This window comes from Eptatretus burgeri, chromosome 7 (assembly GCF_056783735.1).
Source record: "Eptatretus burgeri isolate ZD-2024b chromosome 7, Ebu_testis_v1, whole genome shotgun sequence".
NCBI lineage: Eukaryota > Metazoa > Chordata > Myxini > Myxiniformes > Myxinidae > Eptatretus > Eptatretus burgeri.
In genome coordinates, this window is record NC_140967.1 from 102,828,047 (window position 1) to 102,855,194 (window position 27,148).

General features: G+C 44.3%; 1 protein-coding gene across 5 annotated transcripts in view; it reads left to right on the plus strand.

The window, feature by feature from the left end:
• CARMIL1 (capping protein regulator and myosin 1 linker 1) overlaps positions 1 to 27,148 on the plus strand; it is a 252,839-nt gene that overhangs the window by 98,090 nt on the left and 127,601 nt on the right. For all 5 annotated transcript variants that reach the window (XM_085890034.1, XM_085890033.1, XM_085890032.1 and 2 more), the window contains 4 exons: positions 13,663 to 13,784; positions 14,002 to 14,099; positions 14,473 to 14,543; positions 25,442 to 25,515. In XM_085890034.1, the coding sequence (XP_085746160.1) occupies positions 13,663 to 13,784; positions 14,002 to 14,099; positions 14,473 to 14,543; positions 25,442 to 25,515 (365 nt within the window). The remainder of the gene's footprint in view (positions 1 to 13,662; positions 13,785 to 14,001; positions 14,100 to 14,472; positions 14,544 to 25,441; positions 25,516 to 27,148) is intronic.

Here is a 27,148-nt window from a genome sequence, read left to right on the forward strand (position 1 = left end):
TCCCATTGTAGTCAGTTGCAGATTCCATCCAATTTTTGTCCATGGAATTTTGCTCGGGTTCAGGCACACTAGGGTCTACTCTTTTTTTTCTTTTTTTTTCCTGCACTCACACTGTAATTCCTACTCTTGATTTGCAATTGGTCACTGGCTTTGACATCAATACAAATTTTTATTAGGGACCCAAGGCATCAAAAAGCTACAGAATTGAACAAACAGTTGCAAATGGAGCACTTCGCCGCTATTAGAGTATTTAGATTGCATCAGATGTGGCAATAAATGTGAATTGCTGCTCCCAGCTTGCTGGCTCGATGACAGAAGACGCCATTTGCATTTTTGCCATCTCAATCCCTACCCCGTTTAGAATCCCGTGTGGGCACGCACAACTTGCTCGTGTCTTCGATAAGCATGCTGAAGAATTCCGTGAACAATTCTGCAGTAAGAAAGTCCAATTTACTGATATTTTTACCGAAAAAAAAGACAACAAAGCCGTCCCACCAGTGATTACCGATGAGATCCAGTTTAGAAACCATGAAAGGTGGGAATGCACCTGAAGAAGATGTTACTGTGAGAGTAACAATCAACGATGGTGGAAAACTGCTCCACAGTCAAATGGAAAACTATTCACAAAGTGCCTTTTAAGATGAAATTTTTTTCCGAAACTGGAAAAAAATCCAAGCTAGTACTAATCCACAAAAGAGGAGATAGACAAAACCGGAGAATTACCGTCCAATAAGCCGGCACTCCAAGAGTCCATGTCAATGAAATTGTTCACAAAAGTTATCGATAACCAACACGTGATCAAAATTAACAACAATGCAACCAACCCCTCGCCTCACACATGCAGGGTTTAGAACTGGATCCGCAACAATGGACCTCTTCAAACAATAAAGGAATTTCTGGGAGAACCAAGAGAGTCCAAGTTGCCCTTGTGTCTCACATTTAGTGATTATGAATGAACGTCCGACAATATGGGAACAAATGCCGTCGTACAAGCTCAACTCAACCCCAGATATATCAACACGTTAACCAAAATATACGGTGGTGGATCAGCGACCTCGAAACTCCACCAAAGCCATACAATGATGAAGATCGAAAGATGCTTCGAAACAAGGCGACACATTCTCTCCGAAATTGTTCACGAAGAGTGTTTCAACTGCTCTCTTGGGAAAGTAAAGGAATAAATGTCAACGAAGAGCATTCTTAGATAACATTGTTTTATATTTCAAATAACGAGAAACACCCACATTACAGGAGCTGGCAAGGGATGCACGATGGGATGGAGGTGGGGGTTATGTGTATGGGCATATCATATGGATGGCAATGTGTAAATAATACTCTTCCTTCATGGCCACGATTATTACCACGTTCTTGTGGTATTGGCCGAGGGAAGCTCGGCCCAAGTCTTTCACAAAGGTTCGGGCAGGAATTTGACCAGGGTGCTGGCAATAGCTTGCCTAATCTTTGCGGAGGGCACCTTGGGATCTTCAATGTCCACAAACTGATGCCAGGACATGGGACACTCAGTTTAACGTTCCATTTGAGAGACGGCACACACATTGATGAATCATCCTTTCTGTGAAAAATCGGGATGACAGTTTATAGCTGGTTTTGGATTTTTACCTAGGCTCGACGGCTTAGAGGCGAGTGTGCACACCATATTATTATTATTATTATTATTATTATTATTATTATTATTATTATTATTATTATGCCACTATCATGATGCCATTATCAAAGAAACATAATTGACTGATTAATTTGTGGTTATAACAATTTTGATGAAAAATCTAACTTGGATGACAATGACATGGAGGATGTAGTCAAGACTGGAGGGAGATGTATCAACAACTGAAGGTATGCTGATGATACCACTCTGTTGGCATAAGGGAAAGAGGAATTGATGAAATTGCTGCAGACAGTGAAGAATGAAAATGAAAAATCCGGTCTTTATTTAATCCTAAAAAAGACTAAAATCCTATCAAATGAGAAGATCGACATGTTCAGATTGAGAGTCGACCACATGGAAGTGCTGGAAAGTTGTCTTCCTGGGTTCTAAAGGCCCGGTCACACCTTGACGTTTTAGCCAGCGATGGCAACGTATTAAAATGTATGTAAAACGCTGGCTTACGTTGAACTTTTGATGTTTTTTTTTTTAAAGATTCAGACGTATTCATAGCGACTTGGTCTTATGTATAACGCATTGGTAACGGACACAGAACGTTTCGTTGTGTTATAGATAACTTATACCAACGAATGCTGAACCTGTTGTCGGCCTACACAACCGATGCCCAACGATAGTCTAACTTAGGCATAGCGCGTTGCTCGCATCGCCGACGATGTCGTGATGTAGCCTATTAAAAGGCTGATGCACAACGATTCGAATCATAACTGCCGTAGAAATGGAAGTGTCAACATCGCGGTCACACCTTGGCGATCTTGTCAGCGTATGCCGACCTAAGAAAAATGTGTCTAAAACGTTGGGGCACGTCAAATACGGTATGAGTAAGTTTGGTATACGTGAGTACAACGCTAAAGTACGCTATCATACATCGTAGTAAGTAGAGTACGTCAAGAAATTTTAAACATGTTCAAAATTTTACGACGTACTCGGCGTATGACACACGTTCTGTATGCGATGGGGATAAGTTTTACACACGATATGTGGACGCTTACACACGTCCACAAAGGCTACTTATAAGCTACTCATAAGTTGAAATACGTCGCGGTAATGTCTTTTTTACGCGAAACTTATTTCTAACTTATGTCTGACGTGCTTTGAACCAATTCTTTACGTAGTCCCAACACACATCGACGTATGTAGACGTATTCCAATGACGTCTTCCGGTCGACAAAAAAAAAAATTAACGTGTTTCTAGCTTACAACTGCCATATAAAGACGTGTTCCCAGCGGTTTTGGGAATTGGTATATAAAAATGGTGTTCATAAAAGGGGAACCCAACAGTGTTTTCGAGTCCTTTTTGAGTCGATGTCCATGTCAGCAGTAACAGTATCAGTATCAGTATTAGTATTAGTATTAGTAGTAGTTTGTTCATGTTGGCAGTAGTCGGTGAGTGTGAGGGGGAGGGTGTGGGTTATGATGGATCGTCCTTGCGTCCGCGTGTCCACGGGTAGGAGACATCTTTTCACCATTGTTCGAAGTTCTTCGCGGCTAATTTTTTATGGGGCTTTTTCAACAATGAGCTATAGCTTGTTTTTACAATTTAGGTCTATTCATAACGGGTTGGACAAATGCACAATGAACTAATAATGTGCATAGAGCGCTTTGATTACTTATAAATACGATATACCAACGAATAATTATCTTGAAGCCGGCGTTCACAAACTATGCCCAACGATAGCCTAACTTATCCATATCGTGCGGCAGTTTATCTTTGCCGGTGACGTAGGGTTTGCTATTCATAGGCTGCCACTCAACGATTTAAATGGCTGCATCTCCACGATTGAAAGTAGATGCTTGCGCTCAACAATTGGATTTTTTTTACACTCAACGACTTTTAAACGGTACCACTCAACTATTTTCATTGTTTACAATGAACGATTTAAATTGCTGTCACTCGCCTTTGTTTTTTGACGCTGGGGTTTGGAAATTTGAAGCGTTTCTTCTGAACGTGTTAAAACGCTCAAACTCGACTATTTTAAATAGACGCTGCCGATGGACAATTGGAATCATAGCCAAGCTAGACATCGAAGTGTGAACATCCTCGTCATGCCGAAGAAAAGTTTCATCACACACACACGTGTGTGTGTGTGTGTGTGTGTGTGTGTGTGTGTGTGTGCGCCGAAGAAAAGTTTGAAGAATGCTGCAAATAAGTGTCCTGGCCGTGGCCGTGGACGCTGACGCAAGGACGATCCATTATACCGACGTCTTTCAGCCTATGAGTAACTTAAAAGTAACGTCTGTCGATGTGTGGCAACGATCGCGTAACGTGCCAACAGCACGTTACTCATAGGTTAGAAATAAGTTTCGGGTATGCTAAACATTACCTCGGCGTGTCTCAACTTATGATTAACTTACAAGTAGCATGTGTTGACGTCTGTCAACGATCGCAGACCGTGCATACAACTTGTGGCCAGCGTAGCGAAACGTGTGAGTCATACGCCGGCATACGTCGTGAAATTTCAAGTAAGCATGAAAAAATTTGAGGACAACCAAAAAGTACAACGTTTAAAGCCAACGTACAACGACGTATGGCAGTGTTTTTCAGCGTGCTCTCAATGTTATCAAAACTTACCCATAGCGTATTCAACGTGTGCCAGCGTTTTAGAAAAAAAATTCAAAAATCGGCATACGTTGGCTAAAACGTCAAGGTGTGACCGGGCCTTAAGATTGAAAGGAGTGGAGAATGTTCGTGTTGGGGAGAACAACAATGTCAGGATTGAGAAAGATCTAGGAAGACAAAGATCTGACAACACAAACCAAGAGGGGGCTGGTGAATGCTCCGGTATTTCCATTTTCAATGTATGGATTTGAGTCATGGACAGTGAAGAAAGAAAGGAATAAGATTGACAGTTTTGTAATGTGGTGTTCAAGACTGATGTGAAACATTCCATGGACTGCAAGAAGAACAAACAAATCAGTGCCAGGATGGGGATGCTTGGAGAAATCTGATCATGAATGTCACCAGTAGTCGGTCACTGGTTATAATAATTATGGTCACGTGTAAAGATCTCCAGTCGGTGTGCAGACTAGCCACTCTTAGCCGATACACCGCCCATGTGTAAATAGTTACAATTTTCCCCAATTTTTTTCTCAGGCGAGTATTAAACAATGCTAGCAACCATTAGGAATGGGGTTATGCGTCGAATAATGGTCGCAATTTGGCCGTAAAGGTGTCGGGGGCAATATCGCACATCACACTTGAAGCCATGACTGGGAGAAATCACGTATGAGGCCCCAAGATATGTTGTAAACAATCTATATACAGTCCACATATAATCTGATGACTAGAAAAATTGGACAGGCTTTGGGTTTCCTCCCAATTTCTTTCAGTTTAGTATTAAACAACAATAGTGACTGTGTATAAAGGTAATCATACATTGGACAGAATTGACTGAATAGTTTGTGGTTATATTTTTTTACTTCTGGTAGGTATGCCCCATGCAATGCCACGCTGACCTATTTATACACCTTTACACCAAGTTCGTCCAAGGTGGAAAACTCCCTTGGAGAGGAAGGGGCAAACGAAGCGAAGTTCCTTCAACCTCCATCGTGTGACCCCTCGTCCCCCTGGCAAGTTTGGTTGAAATTGGATAAGTAACGAGTGGATTTGTTGCAATCAGACAGACACCAAATTGTATATTTTAGCTTGTTGTTGGACTGATAATCATGATTGAAAATATCATTTTGGAGAGTCAGGACATTGGATTATAAATGAAGATGACAAAGACAATAATTCATGTCTTACCATACTGATCTAAGAAGGAAAGAAATCTGAATCGATCATTACAAACTTGAATAAACCAGCGTTTCCATTTACTTTGGCCAATTCATAACAATGGACCCATGAAGATAAGTACCAGAGCAGGATGAGCAGCAATTTGGAAATGGACAAACGTCATGAAAAGCCAACCCCTGATGTGCAGTTGATATCCAACGACGTGTGGCAGTCTCATACGAAGCTGATAGAACAAAAGTTGATCACCATGCCTTGAGCCGTGGGAAGATTTGTCAGTGAAAAACAACAATGGACAGGAAAAGAAGCCATTGGCAAAGAGAGAACACCAAATTAAGGCTAAGCGCATGTAAGTGGTTACCACCCCTATTTTAGGGCATACCCTGACTTGAGTGGCATTTTTGAAAGTCACAAAGACTACTACTGGTCAAGAAATTTAGTTCATTGCACAGACAGTGTTCCATCGGACCTTAAAATATATAGGTTCATGGGTCTATGATGTATATTACTGAATCTACAGGATTTTTATTGAATTTACATGCCCAGTATTGGCCTTTTTTCTTGTTTCACCTTAAAATATGACATATATGAGACCATGCAAAAATACAACATATAAAACATTCTGTATGAAATTTCTCATCCAATCAAAAGGTTGTCACCCACCGTCTGAGAAAATCAGCATTTGTGTCAGTCAGTGGTGGATTTAGTGGGGCAGATAACAGCAATTTTTGAGAGGAATCGTGCAAATGATGATACAAGCATCAAATTTGGCACATTTGTTCTCCAGCAGATTCTAATCAAATGTGCCTGATTGGCCATTTGAAAATCCAAATTTTGAAAGAAAAAAAAAATTCAAAAAAGTCAAAATCACGAATCAATGTTGGATGCTGGCTGAGATTGGTGAATGTTTCAGAAACATCATCAAAGACGTTCCAAGTCTGCCATGCAGTTTTCTTCCCTTTACCACGGAAGGCAGACACGACGTCATATCCAGTGAACGCATGGAAGTATGGGATCCCTCCAGCTTTCTCAGGCCCTATTGCAGAAACTACCTCATGGACTGGAATCCATCGTGCCTTGGCTCCTTGGCCAAAGGCAATCCACATGTTCTCAAGACCTAGTTCCTGTAAGGATGGCAGTACAGATATTGCTATGACTAGTACGTCCGTGTCATTAGCCTTAATGATAATGGACTTGCTATCATCCGTCATTGCATCCCTGGCGTGTACAAATATTCGAGTGTCAGTTTCTTCATGACAACATGGAGACACAGCATCTAGTGACTTCCTTGTGTTGCTAATGGCATCTTCTCCTTTTGTGACAATGACTGTGCTTGTCATCTGTGCTTCACACATCTTTTCTGCAAGGAAGTGAAACAGCTCAGTCTTGTTGGTGTCATCTCGAAGAAAGCTTCTCCAGTTACTTGGGGTCTTACTGGTTCCTGTCACTCTTCTTCTGATTCCTTTCCCCCTTTTCGACCTTGCATTGGACTTCAGACTTGACTTCTTGTACACATCAAACACTCAGTCCACCCTCTCGTTCCTGGCACCATAGGATTCCACCTTTGGGATGATGTCTTCTTTAGCATAGTCATCAAATATCTTTGAAGTGCATGGAGGTCGGGCATTGATAAGTGCTGAGCCATCAATGATGACTGCATCTCCCCTTGGTTCTCTGTCTGGGATGTTCACTTGCGCTTCAAGAATTTCAGCCAGCTGTGACTTCAAATTTTTTTGGTTATTTTTTTTTTTCAAATTTTTCAAAATTTGGATTTTCAAATGGCCAATTGGGCAGATTTTATCAGAAAGCCCTGCAGAACAGAAATGCCAAATTTGATGCTTGTATCATAATTTGCACGATTTTTCTACTATCTACTACACTAATTCGCAAGATATATGCACATTCTGGCATATTTTTATTTTTTCTTGTTTTATTGCCCTTTTCGAGCCTAGGACTATGAAATCCCCCAACAAAATGACTAGTTTATCAATAACTCATATTTACGTGTCTTAAATTATTCAACTTATTACCAATAATGAATGTAAAAAAATTGAGATGATCCGGGTGGATACTAAATTACAGCGGCTTGACCAAACTTTCCAACCCAAATGTCCGACTGCATGTCACGTTTTAAAAAAAATGCTTTTACTCTTCTGTGCATCAGATTATTTTCACTAAAATTTATTTACAAATGGGGCACAGTAATATAGATATAATAGTATAAAAAATATTGAAAACATGCATGGCTTTGGTTTAAAGTAATTTTGCATTTTTATTCGACTGCACGTCACACTTTTTAAAATTTGATTAAAAAATTAATTTTCTTAAAATATTTTAAAAATATTTTCCAGGTATTTAAAAATTATTTTATTTAGTATTTAAAAAAAAAAAAAAATTTAAAAATTAATTTAGAAGGCAGTTAAAACAGTTTTGGAGAATTTAGAGAGCTTTTTGTTCCTCCCAGAATTTATTGAATTGAAAATTTACGTCCAAGAATTTGTTCGATAAATCTCTCTTTTAGTGCTTTTCATCATCTGACAGCCACTGAATGGAGCAGTAATAAAAAAATAGGTATGAATTATTTCTTAGTAATCCCAGAAATTGGTATTTTGATTTTTAGATTAGTTACTAGAATAAGTTACATACTATGACCTTCATTTATTTTGCCAAAAAAGAAAAATTAGGTAATTTCATTGAAAACTCGCAAAACCATCAGAATAGGTACCCCTTCTTCAAAGTATCATATTTCGGTATATATATATATATATATATATATATATATATATATATATATATATATATATATATATATACATATATATATATATATACATATATATATATATATATGTAATTAAGCGATACGGTTTTTTGTTCTGAACTCATTTAGACTTACACTTTCAGGAAAATGTAGTGAGAAGGCAATGGAACAACTTCATTTTTTGACATTTTTGAAACAGAGTGGTAACCACTTACATGCGCTTAGCCTTAATTGGCATTCTGTCACAATCGAAGCACTGACATTGAACTGGGCTGAACACTTGAAAAGAAGAACGAACAACTGATGGACAACAATAATTGCACCACTGACAACTGAGAGAAGGATGAAGAAGAAGACTGAAGATCAGATGTAGAGATGAAATTGTAAAGTTCACTGGAGGACAATTTCTCATAATTGCAGGAACAGAAAAAAAAAATAATCCATGTTGAGGGAGACTTTGTCAACCGGTGAACTAAAAATTTTTTTTTTTGTGTTGTACACGGTCGGGGCTCGTCAAAGAGCTGGAGCAGAATGGATAGAACAAAATGGAAAGGGGGAAACACCAACAGCAGATTGGAGGTGAGAGTAATCTCAAGGGGATGGGAAGAGGGATACTTGGGGTGAACAAGCCGCACATAAGTTGAAATGCAGCAAGAAAATGAGGGGGAAAGCGGGGATGAAACAGAAAAAGAGCAAACCAACTGATAACTAACAAAGGAAGAGAGAGGAGGAATAATCTATATTAATATTTCGGCATGCCCCTTTCTTTGTTCCACCATCAGATTTTTGTTACTGCATGAAATGAAACAAGATTTGGCACATCTTCTTCTTCTTCTTTCGGCTGCTCCCGTTCGGGGTCGCCACAGCGGATCATCCGTATGATCCGCATAGTGATTTGGCACATGTTTTACGCCGGATGCCCTTCCTGACGCAACCCTGGTCGCCTCTTACGACACAGGGATATGGTACACCTATTTTAACCGGGGTATACACCGGCCCAGTGCACTGGTACTCATTTCGCCGACCTCGGAAGGATGACAGACTGAGTCAACCCCCTGGTGTATTAATTCAGTGGCCCAACGGGGCTTGAACTCAGGACCTTTTGGATCCCAAGCCGCTGCCCTAACCACTGCGCCAACACCAGGCTCCAGATTTGGCACATGTACTAATGATATTATTGTCTTCCTGAAGAGGCCCATCAAAATTCATTTTGATGCATTTTCACAAACTCCAACGGATTCCATTCAAATTCGGTACGTTTATGGCTTTTGGTCCAACTGAGGTCATTGGCTATAAATTTTTTCCATAACACTTCCGATATTCGAAAAAATCGATAAATCGATATCCCTTATGGGATTTTCCATTCAAATCCACTCAAGTTTAAGGCCTACGGGGGACGCAAATTTCCACTTTGCCCCGGGCGCTGTTTACCTCCGCTATGCCAAGCTGTTAGGGTTAGGGTTAGGGTTTGGGTTGGTGTTAGGGTTAGGGTTTGGGTTAGCTACCCTAACAGCTAACCCTAACAGCTAACCCTAACAGCTAACCCTAACCCTAACCGCTAACCCTAACTGCTAACCCTAACCGCTCACCCTAACCCTAACTGCAACCCTAACCCTAACCCTAACCGCTAACCCCTAACCGCTAACCGCTAACAGCTATTCAGGAAATTTGCAAGAAAGCCCGGGCAACACCGGACCTTATTGCTAGCCCGAGCAACGCCGGGCATTACTACTAGTTCATAATAACCTGGAAAAGGGGAGAGCTTGGGAATAGGGTAATTTGGGGTTGAAGAGATGAGTATGGATCGGTGATGGTTGAGGTAGTGGTGAAGAGCTGTCTTGGAGCCATAGAGGGAAGAATGGGACTGAACATACTGGGGAAGTTGGTTCCACATGTGAGAGAAAATGGGAATAAATGAGTGGTGAGCCTGGATTTTGAGAGTTTAACAAGCGAGGGTTACTGGCAGACCGTATGCATCATGCAGAAACCTGGCAGGGACAGAGCCAAGAGAGGGCAGAGTGTACAAGACCAAAAAGGAGGTGCTGGAATGCAGAGAGGCCACCAACTTATCTGTGATGTCCTAGACAACCCGACACACTCGGCTTTAGCAAGGGAGATCCCAATGATTTTGAAGGCCCTGCTTTCTACAGGATCAAGAAGGGCAAGGTGTGAAGCAAGGGTACCAGACCAAAGGGGAGAGCAATGTTCTACCAAGTTGTGAATTAAGGCCTTACAGGTTGTCATAAGTTCAGATTTGCCAAGGAGAGACCTTGCATGATGGAGGATGCCCAGTCGGGGTCTGGTTTTGGAGGCCATCTTGGAAATATGGTCTGCTCAAGAAAGATCATAGCTGATGGTGAGGCACGTGAGTTTGAGTGACAACCTTTTCAATAGGTTTGTTTCCGATGTGGATGGGATGGTTTGCCAGATGATCCTTTCAGATGGATGGGGTGAGTATGTGTGGGATTTATCGGGGTTGAAAGACATATTCCATGTGTTGGGCCAGCTTCTGAATCTATTAAGGTCTGCAGAGAGGGCAAAGGCTGCTGCATGCCTGTCTGAAGGACGAGAGATGATTCAGTAGAGGGAGGAATCATCAGTAAAGAGATGAACAGGATTTTCCAGGGAATCAGAAAGATAATTGACACTGCCTTGGGGCACTCTAGCTGAAACAGGGAGAGAGACTCAATGATCCCGTTCAGAGATACACACTGATTATGGGAGTGGAGAAAGTCAGTAAGCTATGAGAGGAGGTGGCCTTGGATGCCATAAACAGAGTTTGGAGATCAAGGTGGGGTGCCAGACTTTATCAAATGCTCAAGCTATGTCCAGAAAGATAGCCCTGATCTCAAGTCTGAGATTGAGGACTTCCATCCATTTTTGGGAGAGTAGACACAGCATGTCCAGCATAGAATAACTGGGTCCACAACTGAACTGATGAACTGAGATGAGGCCATTGGAGCAAAGGAAGGATTTGATGTCAACTGCAATGATGGATTCCATGACCTTCCTTATAATTGGATGCAAGCTAATAGGCCTGGAGTTAAGAGGATCCATTTTTGCACCATGGTTGTGTATTGCAATGACATTGGCTGACTTCCAGGCCGTCGGAAACGGACTCAAAGAGAACTAGAATGGTACTTGGTAGAGCGCATCCCTCCACCAGGCTGAACGGTTTACGTTTTGTATCCCACTGATATGCCGAATCTGCATCCAGACCTTAACCAAAATGTAATTGGCTTGTTTGTATCACCTACTCAAGTAATCCACCAAGTTTTGTCACAACCCAGCCACAATGTTTGAAAATATCATTCTATATATCGTTTTTGACCCGATGTCTCAATTGTGAAGAAAGCCTGGTTTTGGCTTTGTGGTTAGGGTGGCTGGCTTGGGATCTTAGTGTCCTGAGTTTGAGTCCCGTTTTCCGCTGAATTAACACCAGGTGGGGTTGACTCAGCCTGTCATCCTTCCAAGGTCAGCGAAATAAGCACCAGTTTACTGGTATAGGGGCACAGCATCAGCGGCACAGTCACGCCCCAACAAAATGATAGCAACCTGGCAGTCAAGCTGCCATGTGCAAGAAGAAGAAGAAGAAGAAGAGGAACTCAGAAGTACATTCGTACACATGAACTAAGTATCATTTGTACACATTCACCTCAGAAGTGGACCGCTCCCTCCCAATTCTGTCTCCATATGCTGCACGGTGGCATCGCCGGGCACCGAAAGCACCCCGACAATGTCACACACTGGAGGATTTGTTATTTATTTATTTGGCATGTGGGCGGTACTTTGAATGTACCTCTACTTGTGTTTTGTTTTCTTCATACACAAAAGTAAGCCTGGTGTTGGCTTAACGGTTAAGGTGACTGCCTTAGGATCTTCGCGTCTTGAGTTTGAATCCCTGCAGCGCCGTTAAATAAAACGAGGTGGGTTGATTCAGCCTGTCATCCTTCTGGGCTCAGCAAAATGAGTACCAGGTTCCTGGAAAAAAGGGGGCACTGCATCAGCGGCACAGCCGCGCTCCGTGCAATGGTGCAATGAGCAGCCACAGGTGATTCATGGTCCGATTTGTGCTCAAACTATAACATTGACCAATTGAAATCAAGTTGTTCCTCGATCATAAACGCATTTGTGGAGAGACGGAAAGAAGCGAAGCTATTGCTTAGCCCCGCTTTTCACTCGTGCGCGTGGTGATGACCTCACATCTCAGAGATGACCACCATACCGACTGAGCTGGACTGCCATTCCACAGCCTCCAACAATCGGTCCCTCCATGGAAGCCTCCCTCCAAGTACTTCCTGCACTTGACACTGCTTTGCTTCGGAGATTGGGTGCAATCAAGCGGTCGTAATCAAAGTGAAATAATTGCAGAGAAATTTTCGTCCATAATGAAGTACATTCCTTATCGAAGAATAATTTTTTTTCTTTTTTCTTTTTTACAGTATCTAAGGCTCCTAGTGGAACTGACACACATACACTTCTCACACACTTCTCACAAACTTCTCATACACACACACAAACACTTCACACACACGTGGGCATGCAGACGGATACACGAGACACAACACAGGACTGTTAGCCAAGACAAATACAGCCATTGAGCTTGGGGGAAATGCCATCACCTCCCGGGGCACTCTGGGTGTCGGCGACATCACAATGCAAGTCGGTTTTGTTGACGATTGACAAAAACGAAGAGTATTTTAATGATGACTTGCATAACCCGCGCTCTGCGCGACATGTTGGGGTGGGTGTGTTTGAGAAAGGAACTGATGCAGAGTATCAGTAGTAATTTTACTTTAATGCAGTAAGTGGAATACGATTTCACTGTTTCAGAACCATTTTATTTACTTTTTTTTGTACCATGCACCTCATATGGTCTTTGAGATAATGTAAGCCGAATATCACGTTACTCGAGCGCAGAGCAAAGTCGAAGATAGCGCGACACGAAACCACAAACTCGGAAATAATATATAAGATAATATTCTTATAATTGTTCATTATCTTAAAATCACGTGACGTCAACCTGAACTTTATTCATTGCTGGTCTATGATATAAAATTATTGTCTGTGAGCTTCCCTTGTATTGTTTGCTGAATCGGGTGGACGTATCTGACCACTCATTGGTGTCCTTGCTTTCTGCACACACATTGGGCCAAGTTAGTCAAACACTCGTCAACTCCCATGTTAAACGCGAGTTACTTGTTCACATCAGACACGGGTTTATGGCAGCGTAGTGTAAACATGAAAGTAAGTCGAAAACGGTCAATTCAACCAATTTTTACCCACAATAAATTACTGGGTTCGGGTTAAACACTTGTGGGATAAAAACTGCATGACAATAACAAATGATCGCGGCCGCAAACTTTGGTGATTTTTGTTTATTTCCATCGAGCAGGAAAATATTGCATGATGAGGACGTTCTGTCATCTCCTTTTTTTATACCATGCTGTCTTCAGCTTTGCCCTGTTCCCACCATGCACCTCCCAGCTCGTAATAGAAACAGAGCGAACGTCGCTCGCTCTCAGGTTTCCATTGGCAGAGGAGACTGACCAGGTGGTGGGTTACCTGGGGTGTTCCCTCAAAAGGCTTTTCCCAAACATTCCAGCAATGTAAGGCCTGTATTGAACTCGCACTCACTCGAGGCCTAATGCTTTTACATTTCCTCTGCTTCCTTTTTGCATTCACATCCTGCAACACTTTCATTTTGTTTTTTGGAAAAGGCACATTATTGTTGTTTGTGGCCTGCACTTTTCTTGCCTGGTTTCTTTGTGGAGACAAACTAGTTCAGACCTCAATATGGTCTGCATGACCTTTGACCTGATGCAGGAAGCTGCTGAGGAAGGTATCTTTGGAGCCTGCCGAGAGGATAGCGCAGCTGCAGGCAGCCTGGGAGAGTCAAGCCACAGCTGAGCCCATGCCTTGTGGTGAGGTTACAGTCATTGGTGAACTGGTGCTGGGGTTGTTTAACACATTACATTGTTAAAGTATGGGTCGTGCTGAGTAGTTAGACATATGCCTGAGGAAGTCTGTATTTCAAGGATGAAATTAGGCCTGAGGATATAATCCGCTCTTTCCATTTTTTTTTAATTCGGAGCATATTGTTTAGTAAATCCTGGTTGTGTGCGTCCATCTGGCCTCACTCTAATGCAGCGCATCCCATAACTGCTTTTGTCATCCCGTTATGGTTGGGGAGGGGGATGATGATGATGATAATAATGGTTGCCAAATTTCTTAAAACTGCCTTGGCTACACTTTTGGTGAAACAATGTTGGCACTAACCTCAGGTTCTCATGACAGGTGGATTCTCACAGATGTATGCCTGCATGTGTGACTACTATGGCCTGCCATACCGAGAGGAAGTGCAGTGGGTAAGTCTCCATGGTCAATGTTAAGGTTTGTTGGGTTTGTAGTCTGGATTGCGATCTTCCATCCGGTGGTTGAAACCTTTTCCATCCTTTTCCTTTCCATACTTAGCTCCGAGGATCATGAAAGAGCTTATACGTAAATCACATGCAGAGCAACGACATGCGGAGACCTTTCTTTTTTTACATGAATTACAAGAACATTAGTAGACGGGAAGAATACGCATCGTATGTTCGACTTGAACCCAGGTTCCCAGCACATCACAAGCCGTGGATTCAGGTGGAATGCTAAACATGTCCGTCCAACGTTCGAGCTAAGTATCTAATTTCAACGTCCACCTCAACACCATGCCAATTTGTCGTGACGCTTACATCGATATCCAGTTAAGGCAAGTATGGTTTGCCGATTGATGGCGTTCCATGACGTTGCACTTCATTCAGTACATGTGGTCCTCTTTCATCCCCTCCAAACTGTAGTCCGTGGCTCTTCGTCATCCATAATGCTGAATCGTGCTTGACTTCATCACCCGTAGAACCATTTGCTCCTGACCCTCATGATCCGTTGAGCCGATTCACTCCCTGCCATCGCTCGTGCCCATTTCACTCGTACATAATCCTGGTCTTGCATCAGAAGCTTCTTCAACAGCCCATTTAATTTCACATTGGCAATCTTAGTGTTTGTAGACTCGGTAATTACCGTTACTCATTAATTCCTATGCAGTTATTATGATTTATTTTTATCCCAACACTTTTTGAAAAATCTTCATCTCTAACCTGTCATGCATGTTCTGTCTCATATTGTCTCTTTCAACAACTGGTGGTTATTTTTCCTCTGTTTTTGTTATTTGCTTCATTGATTAATCTTCTTTTGTGCTGCGGGTGAAATCATGATTGGCTGAGGGCACAGCTGTGCCGATGACGCAGTGCCCCCTATAAGTTAGGGCAGGGATTTGTAATTTGTAACCAACGAGAGACAAATTAGGAATGCTTCACGTCTCGACATCCAGTCAATCCAGTAAATCCAGACTCCTAATGATTAAATTACAGTACCACAATTTATTTTTTTAAATATTAAATCTCAGTCATGCATTTCCACCAAACATTCCAACCATGTTTTCTATTGCACTGATGTAACAGGGAAAGTGAGTCATGAAAAGCGAAAATAATATTGTTACGTTTGAGGGGGGGGGGGCATGCATTCAAAGGGTAATTAGGATGTTTAATTAGGTATGCCATGCTGTTCGAGTTTACCAGGATCTCGATGTAATAAGTAGCAATTCAGTGGTGATAAGTTGTCTAGTAAATGTTCATTTCTTCAAGGGGGAAATGATAATTGTCACGTAATTAGATAGGGACACGGGATAGGGTAAGTGTGTCTGCGTAAACCCCTTTTGGTATTCTCTGGAGACTGGCCGTGACGTCACAGGACAGTGCAGCGGATGGCTCCGCCCTGTGATCACGATTGGCGGAAGGCGACGGCGGTGTGCCAATAAACGGCTCGATTGGAAGTGACGAGGACAGGAGGATAAAAAGGTTCTGTTCGGGGTCGAAAAAGAAGAGGAAGAAGATTACAACCAAAAGATCGTGTTTTTTTGGTGGGGAGGCTGTTGCGCGGAGAGCGTCCTTGTTGTTGTGCTGATTCGATCGTGTTCTTGATCGTGTCTTGGAGCCTTGCTGAGCCTCGTGCCTCACCTTGGTTGGCTCTGGGGTTCTGCTGACTCGGAGTACGGGGTCGAACGGTGGGTGGACCTGCCTCCCTCTCCTGCTCGCAACTTGGCGCCGGAACTGGTTCCCTGGTGGCTGTGATCGGACTTGGGCCAGGACCAGGAGGTCGACAGCACCACGGTTTCTCCTGCCCCCTGACGAGAGCAAGGTCAGCTCGTCCGACGCCAATCCAGGGACAGTTGCGTCCACACCACGGTCCAGCCTGACCACCAGAAATAGCTACGTTGTGTGTGTGTGTGTGTGTGTGTGTGTGTGTGTGTGTGTGTGTGTGTGTGTGTGTGTGTGTGTGTGTGTGTGTGTGAACTTGGCGCCTTAGAGGTTTGAGATCTGTATATTCATTGGAATTGTCTGTGTTTTCCCCACGCCTGATCCCACACCATCCCGTCGAATCGCCCCGGATCCCTCTTCTTGCCGAGTCTTGTTATTTCTGGTAATAGTAAAAACGAATAAACATCATCAACTCAGTGAAAAGTGACTCGTGCCACCTTCTTCGTCCCGTTTGCGGTAGAGTGATTAGAACCGCCATGTTTGGGTTATAAATAAATAAACCGCCTCCATCGTTTCAGCTCATTCTACGTTGGCGGGACTGTTCAAGTCCCGTGGACGTCACATTTGGTGTCAGAAGTGGGATGTTCGAACCCCTCTAAATTATATTTGGTATCGGGAGAATATACCAAGATTAAAATCTCGCCACGAATTGGAATATAAAATTATTACAGAAAAGCGCGTGAGCGCGGGAGAATTTTGGCGGGATTTTTCAAATTTAAATTAATTGGCGGCAAACGGGACTTCTGCACCATGGCGGATGTGCAGATGTTTGAGGAGGAAGGCCACGTGTCTGGCAGCGAGTCGGGGGAAGAAGGGAGAGACGGGGGTAGGGTTGGAACCTCCCCCATTCCGAGCGTGGACCGTGCTTCATCGCCCGTAACGGAGCCGGCAGCGCCGGAAACCAGCACGATGATGATCTGGACAATGTTGGAACGTTTAATGAGTGCAATTACAGCACAGGGGGAAAAATGACGGCACAGGGGGCACAAATGGCAGAAATGACGGCACGAATGGAAAATCAATTCGTGACACAGAGGGCAGAAATGACGGCACAAATGGAAAATCAATTCGTGACACAGAGGGCAAAAATGACGGCACAGGGGGCAGAGATGGCGGATCGATTGGGGGTAATGGGGGTACAGTTGGGTGCACGGATTGATTTAATGAGGGATGAATTGGGGGAAAAGATGGAGAAAATGAAAACTGAGATGCAGGAGTGTGTGGATGTTAAATTGGGAGAAATACAAAGTAAATTCGAGGATAGATTGGAGGAAACAAAGGTAGAAATTACATTGGAGGGGGAAAATATACAAAAAAAATTGGTAGATAAAATTGATGCAACGAACATTCGGGTTGATAAAGTGGATGAAAGCCTGGAACGTCATCGTGCCTGTGTGGATGCTCGTATGCAGCTGCAGGTTGAAGAGTGGGGAGAGCTGAGGAAGCAAGGGATGAATTTGGCGGAGGAGGTAAAAGGATTGGAGGCTCGTTTGGATGAACAAGATAAAATTATGAGCCAAGATGAAGTCTTGGATAAAGGCCTGGTAGAGCCGTCTTTTGTAAGTAGAGTGTCCGGGTTGGTTGAGGAGCAGCTACAAACTCGCGACGGAGCCTTGGAGGAGGTTGTGCGGGCCCAGAAGATCCTGCGGGAAGAGGTGAATCGGTCCATTCAACGTTTGGAACAGGAGGCAAAATTGACCCATGAGACCCTCACCACAAAACATCTTTGGCCACAGTGGGCTCCGAAATTGGATACGCAGCCACAAGGGTGTTTGATCCCTGGGCTGGATTCGGACAAGGGAGAAACTGAGAAGCGGGCCACCGTAAAAGTGATCCCCCTGGTAAATTTCGACGGGTCAGGGAGCGTTGAAGCTTTTCTGACGCAATTTGAGTGCATTTCCCAACTAAACGGGTGGAATGAGCGGGAACGTACAGGGAATTTGGTGGCAACGTTGTGGGGACCAGCTGCAGATGTGTTAAACGTGATAGCGGAGGGGATGTTGACCAGCTCCCACATTTGCGAGGCGTTGAGCCGTCGGTTTGGGTTCGCGGAAAACTGTGATCTGGTGCGGGCCCAGCTCCAGCACCGCAGATTAAAGCCGGGTGAGACAGTGCAGGAGCTGGCACAGGACATTTACCAATCAGTCAGGATCGCGTATCGGGACCTTGCAGTGGAGGCGTGGGACAGACTGGCACTAGAGAAATTTTTAGCTGCTCTTCCGGACCCTGAGGTCCGAGCGCTAGTGGAGCTACAGGATCCACCCACCGTTCACCGAGCGGCTGAGTGCGCGACCAGGCTGGCCTCGTGGAGGCGGCCGGGTCGGGAGCCCGAGAGGCCATCGGTGACGGTCCGACAGGCGGAGATCCAGGATCAAGGAGAGGGGCTGGGAGAAATTGGCATTACCCAAATGTTTCAGGAAATTTGCCAGAAACTGTCAAGTTTGATAAAGGGTAATCCGGTAGTTAGTGCGCCAAAGCAGCAGGGTCCAGCCCAGCCAATAGAGCAATTCGATTATGGCCGAGGGGGTCCGGAACCGGAAGAGACATTTCACCGATACTCACGGGGGCCTTTTATGGGGAGTTGTTTCCGGTGCGGGCGAAGAGGACACATGCAATGATATTGCCGGTACCCGGCGATGGAGGGACCCTCCCAATAGACTTTTAGACTCGGAGAGGGTGAATCCTCCTGCTGAACCGCCAGGTCTATCCGAGATGCCCTTTCATAGGTCGGGTCCGGAGATCACTGTCGCGGGTCGGGAAAACTAGATCGGGCTGAGCATATAGGGCCATGCACGGCTGGTGAGATTGTGGCGAAGTGCCTCCTTTGGTGGAAAAAAAATGAATTGTGGGAAAATTGGCATGGGTTTGTAAGTTCTGCTGAGTTTTAGAGTGACAATCGGGACAGTGGGTAATTGGAAACAAAGCGGGCACAAGTGGCTGTCCAATGGCTGGTGCGTGGATCGGGTGAGAAGTGCTGTGTGAGTTGTTTTAAGTTAAGAAGTGAAATATATGGTGCACACATTGATTTTTTATTGGACATGGTGTGGTAACAGGGAAGGTCATGGTCGGCGAAGTGTTAGAAATGCAGGTGTCACATGTAAGGCCGATGGGGTGGGGGAGTCATGTGGGTTTTGTGGGTGGGGATGATGTGCTTGTCCACAGGGATTGCTGAAGCTCACAGTGAGCGTGAATTGCGACACCCTTCAAGGAGATGCACCACCTGGTGGCTAATGGTGACAGTGTCTGGAGGCAACTGGGAGAGGGTCTGGTTGGGCGACCAAGGTGGGTAGGACCTTGGCGACCCAGGAAGGCCAGAGGAGCCAGTGAGACCCCTTCCAGTGTGTTGTACGGGATGAGAGCTGATGGCTACCAGGGGGGTGGGAATCAAAGGGAGCAGGGCGGAGAAACGTCTGGGTTGGACTAAAGCTTACCTGTGGGCATGGTTGCACCTGAGATGCCCCCATCATCTTGTGGTAACCCACCCCACGGCCACGACGGGATTCAGCCTGCATGATTAAAATGAGGACCATGACCTAGAAATGTGATGATGACCATGGTGTGAGTGTTGTGAAGATGTGAGTCCCACTCGATCCCGCACAACTTGACATGTGCAGCAAAGGCATGATGTCCGCATAATTTTGGGGCAAGCAAATTTGAAAATTGGCTCCCCAGGTAACGCTGGGTCTATTAGCATCCACTGGGGGAGGCGGTCAAGTGTAAATATCCTGTGAATAGTGTCGTTAAGGCTTAGAGTAGGAATGTAAAGTATAAGTGTTGTGTTTTTGTGGAACCTTTTGTTTCCCCTCCCCAGATCACTGGAAGAGTGCTGAGCAAGAGCGATGATCCAGAAGATGGGGTGCAACTTCGCTCAGTGCTCTCATGTGATAAAAAAAACAAAAAACTAATGATTGTTTTGGCGAAGATAAGGCCATAAGGTAGTACATTAAGCAGGATAGGTAAGTTAGCTGCGACTCGCTGCCCATTGCCCCTCCTACTTTATTTCGTTAGGTTAATTAGGTGTGAGTCAGTAAGTGTTAAGGCTGGTACAGTCGCGCCTGTGATATACCTTGCAGGAGCTGCGGTACCAGAGGAGGGGGCAGTGTTACGTTTGAGGGGGGGGGGGTATGCATTCAAAGGGTAATTAGGATGTTTAATTAGGTATGCCATGCTGTTCGAGTTTACCAGGATCTCGATGTAATAAGTAGCAATTCAGTGGTGATAAGTTGTCTAGTAAATGTTCATTTCTTCAAGGGGGGAAATGATAATTGTCACGTAATTAGATAGGGACACGGGATAGGGTAAGTGTGTCTGCGTAAACCCCTTTTGGTATTCTCTGGAGACTGGCCGTGACGTCACAGGACAGTGCAGCGGATGGCTCCGCCCCGTGATCACGATTGGCGGAAGGCGACGGTGGTGGGCCAATAAACGGCTCGATTGGAAGTGACGAGGACAGGAGGATAAAAAGGTTCTGTTCGGGGTCGAAAAAGAAGAGGAAGAAGATTACAACCAAAAGATCGTGTTTTTTGGTGGGGAGGCTGTTGCGCGGAGAGCGTCCTTGTTGTTGTGCTGATTCAATCGTGTTCTTCATCGTGTCTTGTAGCCTTGCTGAGCCTCGTGCCTCACCTTGGTTGGCTCTGGGGTTCTGCTGACTCGGAGTACGGGGTCGAACGGCGGGCGGACCTGCCTCCCTCTCCTGCTCGCAACTTGGCGCCAGAACTGGTTCCCTGGCGGCTGTGAGCGGACTTGGGCCAAGACCAGGAGGTCGACAGCACCACGGTTTCTCCTGCCCCCCTGACGAGAGCAAGGCCAGCTCGTCCGACGCCGATCCAGGGACAGTTGCGTCCACACCACGGTCCAGCCTGACCACCAGAAATAGCTACGTTTTGTGTGTGTGTGTGTGTGTGTGTGTGTGTGTGTGTGTGTGTGTGTGTGTGTGTGTGTGTGAACTTGGCGCCTTAGATGTTTGAGATCTGTATATTCATTGGAATTGTCTGTGTTTTCCCCACGCCCGATCCCACACCATCCCGTCGAATCGCCCCGGATCCCTCTTCTTGCCGAGTCTTGTTATTTCTGGTAATAGTAAAAACGAATAAACATCATCAACTCAGTGAAAAGCGACTCGTGCCACCTTCCTTGTCCCGTTTGCGGTAGAGCGATTAGAACCGCCATGTTTGGGTTATAAATAAATAAATCGCCTCCATCGTTTCGGCTCATTCTACGTTGGCGGGACTGTTCAAGTCCCGTGGACGTCACAATATGCTCGTGCTTGCCGCCGTATTGTGTCTTTGACGAGCCTCCTGTCAATAGAAAAGGGAAACGCTTGCCGAGTAGAGGCTTATCTGCCTAGTACTGTTTGGCGTAGGCTCACAGCATTGCTTTGTTGGTGTGGCTTCGATACTCTTGGCTATTTGAAGCAGTACCCTCGGCCATTTTTTATGTCGTCGCATCTCTATTCCGGTGGGTGCTGTTAAAACCAGCAACAATCGAAGAGGTCACACCGTTGATTAGACCGGCGCTCATACGGACCTGCTGTGCCCCCATATGGTCTGCAAATGCTGGAATGAAGAGTGAATGCCAATGGCGTGAACTCCGGTGAGAAGAAAAATTGCGCCCGAAAGTGTCAAAATGCATGGCAAGCACCAGGAATGCTTGGGTATCATTACATGTCTCCGGCTATGAATATGGAATCGCTGGAATCCCTCCTCCGCAACCCAGATCATCTTCATATGCAGCTCCTGTATGGATTTCATCTTGGTATCATGAATTTACTTGTGTTTTGTAAAGAGCAACACCAATGAGTTTGTTTTGTAGCCTGATCACCACGAATAAAAGACAATCAGCCATCGTGAATGGAAAGTATATCATCATAAATCAAACCTGATTGTACATGGTGGCCACAATGTCTTGTCACCCCTTGTAAAAATTGTGACGTTGCCTTTTATCATCTCAGCTGACAACACTGAAGGGTTCTACAAGTTATTATAATAACTTGTATTATATACACATTTGCAGAACTCTTTTCATCACACATTGTACATCATCACACATTGTACATCACACAAGCCTTAAGTGTCCAGTGGATCCATTTGTGCTCCGTCATTGTCATTACAGAGAATAATTTTGCGCCGCATGTTCTGTGGGACATTTTCCGGAGCATTTATGGCGTGATACCATTCAAAGGAAGTCTCACTTTACGTGGTTACGTTCACTCGATCCGAAGAAAGGGTAAAAAAGGAAACGAATTGATATTCTGCACACAAAGGCAATGTCAATTTTTTTATGCGGTGACGAGACATTTCTGTCACCCTGTACACCGTCAGCTTGCTTAAACCAATGTTCACGTTATTGTCTCGTCTCTTGTCTTTACTTTATTTTTCCCTCCGCCACCAAAGGTGGGTGGAGGTTATGTCTTCACCCCTGCCTGTTTGTCTGTCAACAGGATATCTCAAAAAGTTGTTGATTAGATTTTGGTGAGGATCTGGATTGGAGAATTTTTTTTCAAACTGATTCTTCACCATTGAGTGACGGGGCACAAAAACGATATATCGCATGATATTTCAAAAAGTTGTGGACGAGGTTTGACAAAACTTGGTGGATGAGTTGGTTTGGTGACTAGAAGAAGCGGATTAGATGATGGTTCACGTCTGGATCCAGATCCGACCTCTCAGTGGGATACAAAACGTAAACTGTTCACCCTGGCGGATGTATGTGCTCTACCGAGTGCCGTTGGCGTCCTTTCCTCTGTGTCAGTTCATTCCCACTTTTCCTCGGAAACACAAGATTCTGACTTGCCTGGGGAGTCTTAGTGTTATTTTTTAAAATATTGATCAGTGGCTGTGCAATGATCAGTGATTGGAATCTGGCATCCAGCTTGCAATCGCAATTACTACTGCTTAAGGAAGCTTCTGAGGGATGTGTCCCATGAGGCAGCACTCCTCTTCATACAATTGGAATTGGAGCAACCAACAGCCAACAATTGGACATTGTTTGTAAACATATTTTGATTAACAGATGAATGCTCGCAAAATAAGGGAGTCTGAGACTGTAAAAAAAAGGCACTTCCTGTACGACGTTACATACCGGTACCCTCACTCACTGGACTGCATACTTCCTGTAAATTGTTAAGTACGGGTATATTTCATCGTTTACTTTATTACACACTTCCTGTGTATTGTGTAAGGTAACATACAGGTACCCTTCCCTTTCCTCATGACGCACTTCCTGTATCAGATTCCAGACAGGTGCCCACCACAACTCCTTTGCCCAGACAGGTGATATTTCACTTTCCCCATTTTTCATTTCCTGTACAAGAGGACCACACTCCAGATCACATGAAATCTGACAAGTTGAATGTAAATGTTCACATAACATGCTTGAGAACACTGCTCATCATATTTTACATCGCATGCATATCGGCAAATGAGTGTTTGATGTACGAATGAACATGGCACCAAGCGTGAACGTGTGAACGTGTGAACGTTGGTTTTCCTGAATTGATTACTCTGTAACATGAATGCAACAGCAAATCAAATGGTGTGATGAAAAGCAACATCCATGCAATGCAAAATGTGATTTAAAGTCATCAACCGCCTACTCCCAAACCCCACATCATCAACCCCCACTCCCAACCCAAAGGCTTCAGTATCCTCACAAAAGCTGTCAACCCCCATCCCCCCCCACCACAACTCCTTAACCCTGTCCCCACCACAACTCCTCAGCCCCCCCCACTGAAATACTTCAACAACTGCCCCACCAAAGTTTCAAGCTCCCCCTTCCAACTCGATCCCATGTTTGCCCCTCTCCCATTCCGAATCCTAACTCTGTCTTCCCCTCCCTCCTACCCTCCTCCCACTCATAAAAGTGAAAGGACATTCCAGCATGGATCAGTACATATTTAATATCGTGTCTCCACAATCAGAGTTTGAAGTTCTCTTAATGTGATGCGGAATTGAGTATAGACCCAACTCTTGTATTTTTCGAATCATGGGCTGATCGGTGACCTAATGGGTCAAGCTGTGATTCTTCTTCTTTACTTCTCCTGCTTCTGCATGTACTGTGTGTGCTATCCATCCATCCATTGAGAACAACACTCTGTACAGAGCGTCGGTGCTGCCGAAACAGTCCCTTGGGCTATTGGGCACAATTCTGGACGGATCGCCACTCCGACGTAGGATACTCGAATGGCTCGATCATCCCAGAAAGCTGGTACTCATTTTGCCGACCTCAGAAGGATGACAGGCTGAGTCAACCCCACCTGGTATTAATTCAACAGTATAATCAGGATCTGAACTCAGGACCCGAGGATCCCTACCACCCTAACTATTAAGCCAACACCAAGCATACCGTGCTATGGAGTGGAAATAAACGACCGCCGGTTTATCTCTGTGTCTGGCCACGAGTTACAAACAACATTGCGTAGTTGGCTTCGTTCTTTCATGAACAACCATGCCACAGCATAGACCAGGATGCCAAAGAAAACGGGTGAGCAACCTACAATGGCCGGGACGTCGAACCTCAAGCAGGCTGGTGGCTCCTCTGACGTGGCGTCGATAATGGCGGCATTCTCTGACCGAGTCCTGGGCAGTGTGTCGTGGATCGCTGCCTCGATCGCTCCCGAACAAAACATGCATTGCCTCATTTCCTCTGCATGGGTTGTGATCAAATTGTACCTTTCTTTCCTCAAAACATTTGGTGTCCCTTTATTTCATGATGGGAGATGCGTTGTTCAGTCTTCAAATGTGCACCAGAGGCGTGAAGCCTTCGGTCCTAGGCCTTGTGAGTGGTGACAAAAATGGTGGACATGTGATTTGAATTTTTGAGGTTCAATTGTTGGTGGAGTAAGGCCAGCTGTCCAACCAATGGGCGGAAAGAGATAAACAGACAAAGAAATCCAGACACTTTAACAATATAGATGGAGTGAAATGTGTTCAAGGTGTAGTCTTTGAGTTAATATAACAAGGTGCTAACGATACAAAGAGCTCGATAAATATAACAACTGGATCGAATTTGCTACTCGAGATGTACCTGCCACAGTACCTTTTGTAAACATTATTCATAAGCTTGTTTCCTGTCTATCAAAGGTTGATGATTGCTGCACTTTTTGTCTCCAACTCCCTGTTATCCCTCCTTAGGACGTGGACACGATCTATCTGTCACAAGACAGCCATGAGCTGAACCTGCAGGATTTTAGCCATTTGGACAGCAGGTGTGGGTTACCCAAGCCAATGCACATTAGCTCGGGTTAATCAATTTGTGTGTGTGTGCTTACTGTCCATGCGTGCCTGCTGTTACATTCCTCCCCCAAAGCGATTCGGCAGCCATCTGGGAGTATAGACTTGCACAAGGAAACTTAAAGGAGGCCAAATTAGTCCATAATGCCTGTAGTTTATCCACATACCTTTTAAGTTAATCAGTTTTAACTTATAATCCCTGTTAATAAGGTATTTCTCACCATTAACTTAACATCCTTGTAGATTTTGGATCATTTTTTTTTCCCTCTCCATTTTTATTTGTCTATGGAGAGGTGAGATCTTGCAAATTATTTTTGAATAAGGTTCACTTGGCTGCCCCTGGATGGGTTTGAGGGTAGAGCAGTAGCAGACGAAAGCCGAATCCAATTCCAGGTTCCTCCTGATGAATCCATATTTGCCTATTCTGGTTACTCCTGATACTCCAATGCTATATTTGGTCTTTTATTTGATTATCCCTTTCAGCAGCTACAGGCGATGAACATGGGCCAGAACATCAGTGCACAATGGTCTGATCTTTCCAAACAATACTGTGGGATCTATAACGTTTCCAAACTGAATGTATATGGGACAGTCAGATTTAGATCCCCACCTAATGGAGGCATAATCTGATAGCAACAGCATCTCCTGCATGCACTGCATCAGAGAGGCAGTTTTTTTTAGTTTGTTTAGTTTGCTCCTGGTGGGGATAGAACATAGACAGCATAATGCCAAGGCAGCCGCTTACTTAGTTATCTCAATATAGAATGAGAATGGCACTTGGTAGAGCGCAATACCTCCACGAGGCTGGACAGTTTGCGTTTTTGTATCCCACTGATCGGCCGGATCGGGATCCGGACCTCCAAAATTGAATCGGCTTGTTCTTGTCACATACCCACTCATCCACCAAATTTTGTCATAACCCCTCCACAACTTTTTGAGATATCCTCTCTCGATAGTGAAGAATCACTTGTAAAAAAAAAAGCCAGAGAGTTGGTGTCAAAGCCACCCAATGCTCGCCTGTTTATACATTTATCGTTTTTAAAAGACTAGTCTAATAATATTTTTTATAAAGCATTGCAGTGAAGTCTGATCCAAATAATTTTAAAGCAATATATGTATTTGTGTATTGTAATCAGTAAAAAATAGTGTGGTAGATAAAAACATTAGAAAGGAAATAACTGGCACCAAAAACTTTAACATTTTCACGCTCACGCTCACGCTGACGCTCACCCCGGGCGTATCGCTGTAGCTCTCTGTTCTTCGAACAGGCGAGCTAAAAAAAAGTAATAATAATTCTCGAGTCCGGATCTTCACCAACATAAAATCGTTTTGTCCTTGGCACATGCCCAACCTGTCCATCGAAATGAAATTACAGGCACATTTTTGAAAAAAAATTGAATGAAACTTTGTGTATGCAATCAACATTGGGGTCATATGAAATATGTAAGGATTTTTTTATTACCCTCGCTGAAGGAGATGGTATTGCTTTTGGGTCTGTCTGTCTGTCTGTCTGTCTGTCTGTCTGTCTGTTTGTCTGCACAGAGCTTTCGTGTTTTTCTCCGCAACTGCTTGTCGGATTGAGAGGAAATTTTCACCATTGGTGCGACT